Source organism: Aulostomus chinensis, chromosome 15, assembly GCF_037954235.1.
Source record: "Aulostomus chinensis isolate RoL2024-O1b breed Wild chromosome 15, RoL_Achi_v1.0, whole genome shotgun sequence".
Classification (NCBI taxonomy): domain Eukaryota; kingdom Metazoa; phylum Chordata; class Actinopteri; order Syngnathiformes; family Aulostomidae; genus Aulostomus; species Aulostomus chinensis.
Window position 1 is genome coordinate 7,045,252 of NC_141334.1, and position 13,692 is coordinate 7,058,943.

Sequence of the window (13,692 nt, forward strand, 5' to 3'; positions counted from 1 at the left end):
GCTCTTACTGCACTCTGCAGTCACAGAGAGCTAATCAAGGTGGCAAAAAAAAACCAAAAAACTTTTATCTCAAGACACCTAAAAGGGAAACTGTAAAGGCATAAAACACTTTTCGGGTATTTTCTTTTAAGAGTTTAGGGTTTTATTCACATGTAATTTAATGGGACAGAGAAAATGTAGATAGGCGTAAATCCCTACACTATCTTTCTACTGCAGGTGTGTGTGTGCGTGCGTGTCATAATCTGAGAGACAACACTCACTGCCACCTCTGACTCAACTCCTGCCTTTCTGCTATGACACACACACACACACACACACACACACACACACACACACACACACAATACTTCAGCCCTAGTTTCACAGTCCTCCTCGGTGGCTTCTGCGAGGCTCCACCATGGCACAGCGCAGGGGAAACCTGGACAAGGCAGAAGACGACCTGCCGGTTTATCTCGCCCGACCCGGCACGACAGACCAGGTGCCCCGGCAGAAATACGGGGGCTTGTTTTGCAGCGTGGAGGACGCATTTGACAGTAAAACCATAGACTTTGATGCTCTGAGCGTTGGTCAGAGGGGCTCCCGCACCCCGAGGACCGCTAAACGGGAAACCGGGCTGCAGGCGTGGAGCCCAGCGAGTGACAAGTCCTCCCCCGGTGTGCTAAGTCCCGCAGCAAGCAGGCGAGGAGGGGGAGACTCAGGTGGAGAGGGGATCAGAACCAGTGGCGGTAAAGAAGAGTTGCAGAACCTGTGTGGAGATGAGAAGGTGAGTAGACTTTAACTTCTTTTACCGGCAGCGAAGATGCTGCATAATGACTGTGTGTGTGTGCGTGCGTGTGTGTGTGTGTGTGTGTGTGCGGGGGGCTGTATGCGCGAGTCAAGGTTGAGCTTCAAGTTCTACATTTATTTTGATATCCTTCCTTTTATTGGAAGCTAATTGCCTGCAAAATAATATGAAATGTACTAAAATCAACTTGGCAACATCTCAAAGACATGGGAGTACTTCTGAATTTATACGTAATTAGCTCCTGATTGCCAAATGGCCGTGAAGCTATGGAACTCTGAGCCACACCTGAGTGAAAAGAATCAGTGTTGCAAGATCAGAAATACAATATAACTGACCTGACAAAGGCTGTATTTCTGCTTTTAATAGCTGGAGCATTGAAGAGACTCCCTCACATCCCTGAAAATACTGAACGAGGAACATAAACCCCCATAAAGAGAGAAATTACCAGCATTGCACAAAAGAAACACTGCCTTTTACATATATTTGATGTATTGTGCAGGTCCTCCACCCCCAAAAATAACTGTATTGTTGAAATTGGAATTTAATTGAAAATTCACATCATCCACACTGGCATGTGTGCAGTAAAGATAAGCTGAGTAAACCACCTGCAACAATTATTCAGCAGTTTTAAATCTTGTTTGGGAATACTGAGGGGAAAATGAGCGAATGTCTCTCACAGCTGGGCAACTTTCTAGTTCTTGTTCTGATAAATTGGAAAGGAGAATGTGAAGGAAATAGTTTTGTTCAGTTAGTGAGCGGAGAGGGGGGATGTACATGACCCAGGTGGTGCATGGCGAGTTGTATTTTCAGCTCTCACTTTGAAATCTTCGTCACCTCTTGAGTATCGCGATAGTTCTTGCATGGTATTGCAATATTTCATGATAAAAGTGTCTCGTGACGCGTATACGATGATACCAGTACTGAGGTAAAATAAAGTACAGGGAAGAAAAGAAAAAAAAAAGAAGAAGCAACAAGTGTTAACATGTTGATGTTCAGGTGTGAACAGAGTCTCAAGTTCAATGACAAGCCAGTGACATAAGCCAGTGGTCTGATGCAGTACAGTCCATCCCTGATAACAATAAAATCCATTAAAATGTAACTGCCTGCTTCAAAGCCGGAAGGTATCGTCAGCCTGATGTGCTCTCTGCTGGCAGCAGGAGTTAATCTGATTGCCGGATTCTTGATTACAAAAACATAAAATGCTCTGAGGACATACCATCATTTATTTATTGGTCTGTTTTTCATTATCATGGTCCCACAGTGGGGTCGCGTTCTATTTTTCCCATATGTAAGATATGAGCTTTTATCTGGACTGCAGGTTCTGACGTCCGTGACTGGGTTCATACGTTCGGTTTCAATTTGGAAATGTCAGGCAACATTAAAATTTCCATTTCCAGGTCTGAAAGAAATGCAACATTAAAAAAATAAAAAATAAATGGAAATTTAATTCACAAATTCATGCACATTAAGAGTATATTTGGGTCAGAGAATAATCTCTTTAGGTTGATATTGATTGACTTGAGTAGATATTGATCCTGTATCAAACCACTTGTCGAGCCAAGTTGTCATTTAGTTTGTAAACGCTCACTGGTAAATTTAGGACTTCTCAGTTTATATTTCATGTGTAAAGATTCATTACAGAATGAATAGTGACAACAAATGTTCCTCAAAGTGTGCAAAAGTCAGGGAGAATTATACAAATGTATTGGTTAAAAAAAAAAGAGAAAGTGTTTAAGCCCTGAATGAACTGAGAAAAAAAAGAGTCAACACCGTCGTCTTGATCTTTCTCTTTAACGACGCAGAGCCTCTTCATGTTTCTGTAGCTTAAATTAGCAATAACTACAAATGGCTTCAAGCTCTGCTGCTCTATTCAAGTCTGATCACATGAAGAAATTCTAAGACTGTTTCTGCTCCGGTGGCGAATCTCGTATCTGTCTTTTGTCTCCCAGAGTTAATTAGCTGGAGACGCTGCAGCAGCGGTGACGGCTGATGTCAGACTCACGCAGAGAGCAACTGAAAGCATGACGTTGAGAAATGATCAATAGTTCATGTGCGTGACGTCATCAGATGACTTGAGATTTTAATTTTCACTTTTCATTTTCCTTCCTGCCCTGTTACTTAACCGTCTGTATCTGACTCCTCATCTACTGTCACAGTCCATCGTGATGAGTTCTCTCTAAGTAGCAGCAGGGGAAGCAATCAATGTCCCCCCATGTGGCCTCTGACTGAACTGCAATATTGCACCTCCTGGCTGACGGGATGATTCAGCAGAAATGGAGCAGACGGATGGGTACTGGGTTTGCTTAGCCTTTGCTGGGGAAATGTTGAAAAGGACATCAGACTGACAGCAGAGACAGGACATGCTTATTGCTCTGACACTGTCAAGCTCATTCGAGATGCTAACCAGGTTTGACATTTATGCAAAGACAGGAAACAGTTTCCTTCTCGTGTCATCAGACTGTTTCTGTGTCTAGAGCAAATGAAATAATAGAAGTGGATATTTGAATATCCAGTGAGAGCAAATAAAAGAGCATTTAAGCTCAGAAATAATGTCAACCACTCAGCCTGTTTGGGCGTTCTGGTAATATAGTTTTAATATTTAACACGATTCATTGATTCTCTCATATCTGGGTTAATCGTGCAGTGAAGAGTGTGGTCGGCCAGATGTCTGGGGAGCCGGTTTGGGGGCGACCACCCCATTTGTGACCCAGTCAGACTTGGAGGAAAACTTTACACACTGTGACACATTTGTGTTCATTTTTTTATTTAATGACTATATATATATCTTTAAGGGATTTTATGTGTTCTGACCCATGAAACTTTGACCTTTGGTCCTGGTTTGATCATGAAACTTTGACCTTTGGTCCTGGTTTGATCGTGAGCCATTTGTCTCCTCTCTTGGTCCAGTGTTGGAGAAGGTTTCTCTATTACTCAAATGCAGGTGTTGTGCCAGGCAGGTGTCGATGCTCGGCTTCCATCCAAAAGAACCACAAATGATCAGCAAGGACTGTGAGACCTTATCATCAAAACAGACGCGGGAGTGAAATGAATAAACCAGTGTTACAGTGAATCGTTCGCTGTCTTCTTCTTCTTACAGTGTATCGTTCGCCTTCCGCTTGTTGGTTGTCACTGATGTTAAACCTTAAGAACTTGGTGATGAGTCACCGTGAGGCCGTGACTTTTTGTGAACAGCGTCACCTTGGTGAGGCAGCCGAGTTTGATATTTCACTGTAGAGTAAACAACAGTAATAAATAGACTCTACATGGTCTGATCTTTTTCCAAACTTCACGTCTACAAGCTGAATTTAAGTCATAGCGCCACCTAGTGTAACAAACACTGGACTTACATCAAAATTACATTGTGTTGTCTTTACCTGTTGTAGAGGACCATAATTGTTGTGAGTGGACACAGGAAGTGATAGCAGCAGCACTTGCTAAGTCCAGATATTAGAGCCTGTTCATCCCTGCTTGTGTGACATGGGTGTGGGCTCAGTGGCGTGCTCCCAGCGTAGCCCAGTCCACTAACATTTCTGTGTCGAAGTGGAAGTTTATCGTTAACTCTCTGAAGTGTCTGGGGTCATCGAGCTGCTAAATCTGCTGGTGCAGCATTGATGACAGGACAGATTGGTTAGTGCATCCTCAAAGTGCCTGCTCCTCGTCTGTCTGTCAGTGTCAGCTGGCTCATACGGGCTGTGGAGGCAGCAGGCTTGCTAACTCCAAGCATGTTGTTGATGCATTTTCCAAAGCTGGAGAATGCTGAGGTAATGCCTTACCGCCTCGCTGCCATGAAAGGACATGACAGCATTCAGGCAGCTGCGTCCTCCTGTTGCCAACGCAGGAGAAAAACAATCAGTGACTGGACATTTTTATAAAATTAGATTCAATTAGCGTTTGCAGGATAGAGGTAGTACATTTAGAGGTTTATTATGGTTAAACGGCTGATGTCATGCAGCATTTTTGTTGATTCGTGAGAAATAAAGAACACTTCTCCTTTATTACCTCGGTGTTTTTCCACAGTGTTCATGGCTCTAAACAAAACATTTTATTTGATGACCCGGCAGTAGACGTCGTCACTGTATGATAATTGTCATGGAAAATATCAAAGTGATTAACAGTCATTATCAGTTGCAATCATCCTCAAAAGGAGTATTAACAGGTTATTTTTTTGTTGAAACACGAGACTCTTTGTAAAAAGGACACTAACCATACAAGTAGTATTTTGTCTTGCATGCTGTAAAGGATACCCTCCTAGACAAAGACACACACACACACACACACACACCCTCAGTTACATGCCCACTCTCACATGAACATCAATCCCAGAACCTCATTATGGGTGCATTAGCGCTGAGGAGGGAGTGGTGGAGGAAACGACTGGTGGAGTGAAGGGTGGGTGGGGGGGTCCACTTTAGTTCTGAACAATAGAGACACATGGCCTGATGGGGGACATGCAGGGAGAGTGTGTGTGTGTGTGTGTGTGTGTGTGTGTGTGTGTGTGTGTGTGTGTGTGTGTGTGTGTGTGTGTGTGTGTGTGAGCGAGCAGACGTGGGGTGTGTAATGTGGTGGACAGCCTCTGTGACAGCTGCTACTACATTTTAGCCCTCCTCCAGTCAACAAAACTAAACACCAATGTAACTGATTTGTAAAGATTCACTGTAGAATGTAATTATCTCCCTAATTATAAATTTAAATTATACCAATTAATCCTATTCAGGGCCGTGCATGTACATTTTGTGTAAGTAGATTTGTGTGTATTCAGGCAATAATGTTGTTGTATAATTGCACATATTTAAATTTAAAATTGTGTTTTTACTGAAAAAGTACGTTAAACTACCACATCATCATTATATATCTATTTTCCTGTTTATGACTCTGAGTTAGGAAATCGTTCCCCTCTGAAATAATGACCCTGATGTTGATAATAATAAAGACAATAATGAATTGAAGGAAGGTGATTGTCATGATACAGGCAGACATATCACGTTACTCACCGGCTGCATGGGGCCACCTCACTACAAAAACAAAATCTTGTAAAGTATATTAGTCTTAATAACTGAAAAAAATGTAGTTACATTTGTTATAAGAAAAAGCATTGTGTTTGTGAGATAAAGGGGGCCTGTTTTTGAGATATTATAATTAAAAAAACACATCTAGACTGCTTATAAAATACAAATAACCTTAAAAAGATTTTTCTAACTGCCCTTATTTTATAGTTGTTAAGCGAGTCTGTCATATTTCATGTCTGATTGTGGCCTCAAAATGACTAATTTAAGGAAACAAATGACATCTTGTGGCATTAAAGAATGGTTTTTGTGTATGCCCACAAATAAATACACACATACATAAATCTAAGTAGCAGCACTTTAGATTCCATAAACAAATGACAACCGTGATTCCTCCAACATATCGTAGTAGGAGTTCATGCAGACAACTGGATGCCAGCTGCTCCTCAAACGCCCTCTGGTGGACAGACCGCGCAACTGCAGTTTCTGGCCACTGGAGCGCGCTGAGGGCGGGGCCGAGCGGCTGGACCATTGACGCTCCTACTACACTTTGCGAGGCTCTCTCCCGATCATCGCGCAGACAGAGAGAGGAGCGACCATTCCCTGAAGCTCCCATCCAGGCGAGGGCCGCTGCAGCATCCGTCCAGAGGGAATATCTTGTTTTAAAGCTTGCTTTAACGGTGGAACCGAGCGAAAAATGTCCTATCAAGGCAAAAAGAATATCCCAAAGATCACAGTGAGTAGTTAATGTATGCTTCAGCGGCTGTGGGAACTTTGACGACTGCTCTTGTAAATCACTGCGTTACATTTACATGCAGGCCACCGGCATCGACAGAGCTCTTTTATTGTCAGACTTCATTCTGCTGGATGTAAGGGGGGGATGGAAGAAAAAAAAAATGCGCAGAGTGAAACGGCATGACCGGCTCCATAGAGGCACCCAGGAGGGAGATAAAAAGGCGTTTTCTTAAAGGTGCTCTGCATCTTCTTTGTTGCGGGGAGCGCCCATTAAAAAAAAAAAAAAAAAAAAAAATCACTTCTGCTGTCTGGCGTGCGGAGCTGTCAGTCTGTGGTGTTCGTTTTAAAGTCTGATTTCTAGCCCATCATTATATGACATTATGCGCATGATAAGGGCAGCAAATTCCCTAATTTCTCTCCAGTAACTAAAATCAGCTTTGAGCCATTTTGTCAGGATTCTATTGCTCCCTTCTTTTTTTGGTCTCCTCATTCCCGACAATTTAAAAACTCTCCATCATCTTTTTTGGGGGGTCATTTTGCTCCCCAGTGATTTTAGCATTAGCACATACCTATTTTAATTAATTATTTTGGGGTCTGACAAATCTGAACACAAAACAATAGCAAAATAATTCAATTTTTTTCACATTATCAATTTTTTCCCCCCCCATTGCAATTTATTCATTTCGCTGTAACGAATTAAATGTGTCCCCTGCAGTCACCAGACATGAGCCGATGTTCATGTTGCAGGCTGGTGCAGAGAAGAGTAGAAGGGAGAGGAGGGGGCATGTACACGCCCATTCGCTAATAAAGGAGTGCCTTTATTTCTGCATCACAAGAAGGAGAAAGATTCAGACTCCAGAGCATCCAGGGTGGAGGCTGGATTTAGGGCACGCTGGTGTCAGCCAGCTGGGTGCTAGTGTGTGTTACTGTACAACTGCAGAATAAAAGCGGTGCACTCCCTTTCCTTCTCTCCCTCTTTGTGTGTGTGTGTGTGTGTGTGTGTGTGTGTGTGTGTCTGTCTGTGTGTGAGGCTGAAATGCCTGCCAGTTTTCATTGTGGCAGCTCAGGCTGCAGTCAGGGGTGTGTTGCTGGGCTGTTGGAGAGACGGCCTTTGTCTCCTCTCCTTGGCTGATATCAGCGGGGTAGTTTTTTAGAGGACTGGCAGCTTTAGCCGGTAGAACTCCTATTCTGCATCATCACTCTTAAACCAGGGCATGTTTTTATAATAACGCTTGAGACAGAAATTTTCAAATGCACATTTTACAAAGTCATGGAAATATTAGTTTCACGGAAGAACCTTTTTTTTTGTATTATTGTTATTACTTTTCATTTTCTTTGTAAGATGGTCTTGTTTGCGAGACCCGCACAAGGCTGGATTGTCAGGGAACGCCCATCTCCAGGGGCGAAGTCTGTGGTGCCACTACACCGAGCACTCGGCTCACTGAGATGAGGTCTGTCACTTCTTTTCTTAGTTTGAGACTGAGGCAAGAAATCACCTTGGAAAGATTATGGGAGTGAGCCAGGAGTTTGTTGGCCTCAGGATACATGAAATGCAATTTTCCAGTTGTAGTCCTCAAAACAAACACACAGATCCAGCAGAATCCTTGCTAAGGCGATACTTCACTCCCTGGGTGAAATATGACTTTAACTTCCCTGACCAAGAGAAACACTGAGTTTGCAGGTGAACTGACTTTAACGTGGTTTTATGAAAAACACTGCCACATCACCCCTTTTATCACTATTTACTGTCAACACCACATGGTTGTCTGGTGGAGAAAGACACACTGTAACAGCCAGCACCAGAGTGACTAAGATGCTGGAGCTTAATGAAAAGAGCACACACTCCCAGGTCTGTGCAAGAGCTGACTTTTCTGTCAGAGACTTTCTTGGAGCTCGCATATAAACACCATTCTTTCAAAGTTTTGAGTGTGCTGATGTTCTTTCCATCCAGTACAGTTTTTTATTCAATTCTGATTTAGTTCTTGGTGGATTTGGTGACACTTGTGGTTACTGGAGGTTTTGGCTCGTGTGTTTACAACCTGACTTCCCCAGAAGAATGAGTAGATAGGTCGTAAATACAAGGGGTAATCATGTATAAGTGAATGCTGCCATCTAGTGATTGTAGTAATTACGGCCACAGGAAAGTAGAAATAAAATGGGAGAAAACCCGTATACTGAGGTGGAGGGAGTGGTGGATGGAGCCTGCTGTTCTGTGCCCCCAGTGGTCAATGTTGGCTTCCTGTTTTTGTCAAAAACCCAAACCATGATCTTTTCCCAAGTCTCACTGTCTTTGTCCCTAAACTGAACCAGAGCATGCTTAAAATGTGTGGTATCAGAGGGCTGGAAGGAAGTGCACTGTGTACAGCTGCGTGGGTTGGAGGACTTGTAGTTTGTTAAAATATACAGTTCCATCTGAAGAAGTGTTTGGAACAGATATACAAGAAGAGATGTCACTGTCCGTTTCCATTTTTCTGCAATAGTTTTATGAGTATTTTTGGCATCATCATCATCATCATCCCCTGGATTTGATCATTATGGAAATTGTCAAACTTTGTGAAGCATTTGCTTTTAACCTTTGGCAGTATTCAACCTTTGTGTATATGAGCAACTTGAAGGATATATGTACACACACACACACACACACACACACACACACATATATATATAAAATGTCCTAGAATAAGGTGTTTAGGTTAATTTATTTCCACCACAGAAAATGAAGATCACCTGGAACTCCTGTAACCACTAGGTGGCGCTGTGACTATGATTAATCCAGCTTGAAGATGTCTTCAGGCAGCACCTCATCAAACATGTGAATCTCACCATGTGGAGTTCAGTTTGAGCAGTTTTGTGTTCCATTGTTCCGAATTCGCCGTCACGCTAAGATAACCATCTAGTGGCCGTAGTAATTATGACCACAAGAGAGGAGGACTGAAAGGGCAGAAATGTGTGGAGGGGAACTTCACCGTCTTCACAGTAACCGAGTTCATAAGGCATATCCGACCAAATATAATACGGCTCCTGTCACGAGGAGGAGTACGTCAAAGTGTGGAAAAAAAACGTTATTTCCTTCTGCCACCAGGTGGCGCTTTGATTCGTCTGCCCCAATCATGAATAGGTTCCTTCTTGATCCATGTTGCACCCCTCCACACAGTTTGGTAAAAATCGACCTCATAGTTGTTACGAAATCTTGCTGGCTGAGAAGGAGAGTGAGACACACAAATGACAGTGAAAACATGACCTCCGTGGTGGAGGTAGTATAAATAAGAACGATAAAGAGACGGTGACAAAAGCTTTACATTCTAGCTCGTAACTCTCATCCCCCTCCCAGATTTTTCCTACTGTATTTCCATGCATATCCCCTCTATTCCAGCTGTTTCCTTACATCCACTCTCTGGCAGAGTGGCTCTGTCAGATTTCTAGGTGTGGTCCTTCCCTTCCCTCATACTTGTTCACAGCGGCCCCAGTGTTCTTCCAGGCTGCTACATGTCATCATTAATCCCTCCGCCAGCAGGAACGAGTATCTGTGGGCATGAAAAGGGTCCAGCAGACAGAAATTAAACCCACTTTTGACGTACCACTAAAAAAAAAGAAGAAAAAGAGAAAAAAAAAGGGTTTTGCCACACCAGACTGTGGCATTACCACGCAGCGGAGTGGGTTGGAGTGCAAACAAAATACCCCGTGGCCACCCAGATGTTGCTGTGCGACTCACCATGGCGACCAACATACAGCACGTATGGCAGGAGAATACAAGCTCTGTTTTGGTCTGTGTAACACACGCTCAGATTAGCAGTCACACACACTTCCAAAACTCTTTATTTTCCTGTCTCCATGGATAAATGGTTGAACCCTATCACAAGATCGTCATTCCAGTCTGGCAGGGTGTCGTTATTACCTGGCAGGCAGGAGACACTGCGATTAGTTTAGATTGATAAGACTCTTGGGCGCTTTTTTTTTTTGGTTGCTTTTTTTGTTTTTGTTTTAGAAAGCGAAAAAAAATCCAGCGCAGTTTTGGGTGAAGAGTAAATATTTTCACTTGCTAGGCAACAGGGCTGAAGCACTGGTGCACATTCTGGATGACTTCCCTCTTCCATTGGTCTCTGCTTGGCCTGCCTTCCTGCTGCTCTCCCTGCCCACATCAGGGTCTCTGTGACAGATAATGGAGGTCTCCTCTCATACCCGCCCCCCACACCCCCACCCTTCAGCCCCCCCAGGCTTTCACTGTAGAGCTGCGGGGGTTTCCAAGCCTTTTTTAAGCAGTTTGGAGTGGCTATTAGAAAATTTCAACCCAGTTTCTTAGTCAGTCTTTTGTCTGCTGGAAGTGGAAAAAAGTTGTTGCTGGATATGAGCGTAGTAGTACAAGATCAACATCCTGCTGTCTATTTTTGATTAATGCTGGCTTGAATATGACATTTTCCTGTGCAGGGAGTTATTTTGGGTGCTTTGTTTTCTCAATGTTGAATGACAAGGTACTTTTTTTGAACTGAACTTGCTGTCAGAAGTTATAAAAATAGTTTTTAGGACTAGGAGTAAGATGCAGTTTTGTACAAACCTTCAAATAGATGAAAAGTGCTTGATTACACAGTTTTATAATCCGCTGTGATTTTTTTAATGTTGCAAATTGAGACAGATTTTGGTGAAGAGAGTCACGATCCTGCGTGATGGTTGTTCAAATCCTTTCCAACTGCTCTAATTTGTTGAAGACAGTTGATCAAATCCTGCACTCTGTGATTTACAGTAGATAAACAGGAAATCCTCCCCTCTTTAGCCAGAGCCAAAGTGAGAGTAGTTCTGCTCCCCCGCACATAAACAAGTACACATATGGAAGTAAAGATGAGTAAGAAGCAGTTATTGAACTGTGAGACACACAATAACATCTGCAAACAATTATTTGTTTGCATTTTTTATCCCCCACCCATGTCACAGTTTATTGTCCATAATCTGCAACATCCAGGAACGAATCCAAAAACATCACTAAATACTAAAGATGACCTTTCAAGTCGTCACTGCTGGTTTTTCTGTAAACGGTTTGAAAAGGTCATTCAGTGTTTAGATGAGGTAACAGTAATGGCTACATTTGAACCATTTACTCAGTAGAAGTCATAGTACAGAGCAGGATTTTGGAGGTTAGCAATGAATATTCAGACTGTTTTACAGGAGTTACAGCCTTCCATTTAACGGCGTAAACAGTTTTGATTATTGTCAGATCCATTGGTGCCCCAGTGATATTAATCAATATTAATTTATGCATTCACACAGTCTGTATTTTTTTCTTGCCAGCTTTCCTCCTCGGCTTTGGCTGCAGCAACCCTGTTGCTTCGAGCTTGTGTTGTGGTTTGTTCCTCTTGAATGAGGTATGCAGCTATACCCGCTCCATGTTTGTGATGGGTCATTCTGAGCTGCCCTGTCTGCAGTATGTGAACACACTCATAATCAGATTGGGAAAAGCTGGGTAGATGAAATGGTTTGATAACCGCAGTCATAACACCGTTATGCGCCTTTGATTTTGTTGGGTTCCATCGCGTAAGCAAGCAAAAAAAAAAAAATAGATAGCTTGGATATGTTGAAGTCATTGCAGTGACACTAGCATCTTAGATCTCTGAGAGTTGTGCAGTTAATTGCTGCAGATATAACCTCCATGCAACGACAAACTAGGACATGGCAAGTGACCCTGGAAGGTCAGAGCAAATCAGGATCATTCTTGACTGTGCTGGATGAAACCCCAGCCCCCACCTCTTCAAGATCATTAGCTCCTGCAAACCAAAATATGAACATTTTGATTCTCAACGAACGTGTCCTAGTTCAGTTTGTGGATTTGAGTGAAGTTATGACTTGAAATTTGAAATGATATTGAGGGATTAGAGGACAACAAATAAAAGCAAATTCTTTCTTGTGTTCTTTTTTGTAACATAAACCATTTGAAAGTACAAAAAGGACTCTTGGTTCGGTGCCTTCTGTGTGGAAATTGATTGAAAAGCACTGTTTTCAATGGATCTTCTGCAAACGGTTGGGTTTTTCATTGGCTCGTTCTCGACCCTTCCACTAGGTTTTGTTGAAAATCAACCTGGTAGTTTTTTCTAATCCTGCTGACAGACGGGCACTCAGAGCTCACAGGCCTCCCCATAACAAATAGTTTAAAAAAAAATTTGCTAAATTGATCTGCCCCCAAAACTAATAGGTTCCTCCTCCACGTTGGGTGAAAATCTGCCTGGTCAATTTGCGTAATCAATGTCCACTAAGGATTCCAGGGTAACCGTAGATAAACAGACATTGGTGCCCGTTTTGATGGAAAGAGCAGCAGAGGTAAAGAAAGCAGTTTTGAGTATCTGTGGTCAGATCATATGTTCACCACAACATGTGTGAAAACAGGAGACATTCTTAGAACATTTGAGGTCAGTTCAGTTGGGAGATGATGGTGCAGCTCAATGAAGCACATCATCATTGTCCTTCTTTCCCAGCAAAGCTTTCCAGATCAAAATCACATCACCAGTGTGCTATGTTATCATACTTACCTTAATCCGTTGATTTCAACTAGGACCCTCCTGTCCTGGACTCAGAACTATGTCATGTGAATACCACTACAGCTGTGGAATGCCACTAAATCTTCTTTGCTACAGCAAATTGAAAAAAATCCGAGCCGGAGTCAAGACCGTTGCGCTTCCACAGACATTCAAAGAGCACCGTGAAGTCTGTGGTGCTCCAGCAGTGCCGCTCAGTCAGAGTTTTGTCACCTTGCGAAGAAAATTATTAGAATGTGAAATGACAATCATGAGAAATTCCTGGTTACGCAAATGCTTTGAATTGAACTACAACACCCCTACTCACAGTAAGAGTTGTCTTTTTTTTCCACACGCAATGCCCCTCTTTGGTTTAATCCTGAACAATAACCAGTTTTTTGGCACACGTTGACAGCACAACTGTGGCAACATTGGGAAACAGCAGGCTGTCACTTTCTATATATGCTCCGAGATGTTGAGGTGTAACATAACTGCTGTTTGTAGTCACATGACGTCAGTGTTGGAAAATGTGACATGTTCGGGGAGGTTGCCTCTAATTCCAGGGGAAAAAAAAAGTGTAATAAATGCTGTGTCTGCATTTAGGTTTTTGAAATGCAGTTAACAAGTGAACGTGTCCCGTATCAGATTGTGTGAGTTTGAAAAGGCCTGACAG

General features: G+C 42.7%; 1 protein-coding gene and 1 long non-coding RNA gene across 4 annotated transcripts in view; one reads left to right on the forward strand and one right to left on the reverse strand.

Moving 5' to 3' along the window:
* The first annotated feature begins 349 nt into the window (after positions 1–349).
* The window catches only part of dpysl3 (dihydropyrimidinase like 3), a 40,818-nt gene continuing 27,475 nt past the window's right edge, over positions 350–13,692 (forward strand). For 2 of the 3 annotated variants that reach the window (XM_086179314.1, XM_086179315.1), the window contains exon 1: positions 350–763. In XM_086179314.1, the coding sequence (XP_086035440.1) occupies positions 398–763 (366 nt within the window). In that variant the 5' untranslated portion in view covers positions 350–397. Of the gene's footprint in view, positions 764–6,322; positions 6,524–13,692 lie in introns of those variants that run through there. The other variant, XM_086179316.1, reaches the window with a different exon arrangement.
* On the reverse strand, positions 9,328–13,378 carry LOC147248474 (uncharacterized). The gene is made up of 4 exons (XR_015109283.1): positions 13,348–13,378; positions 13,035–13,253; positions 9,908–10,046; positions 9,328–9,719 (listed from the first exon to the last, which is right to left on the reverse strand). It is a non-coding gene; the product is annotated as an uncharacterized LOC147248474 (long non-coding RNA).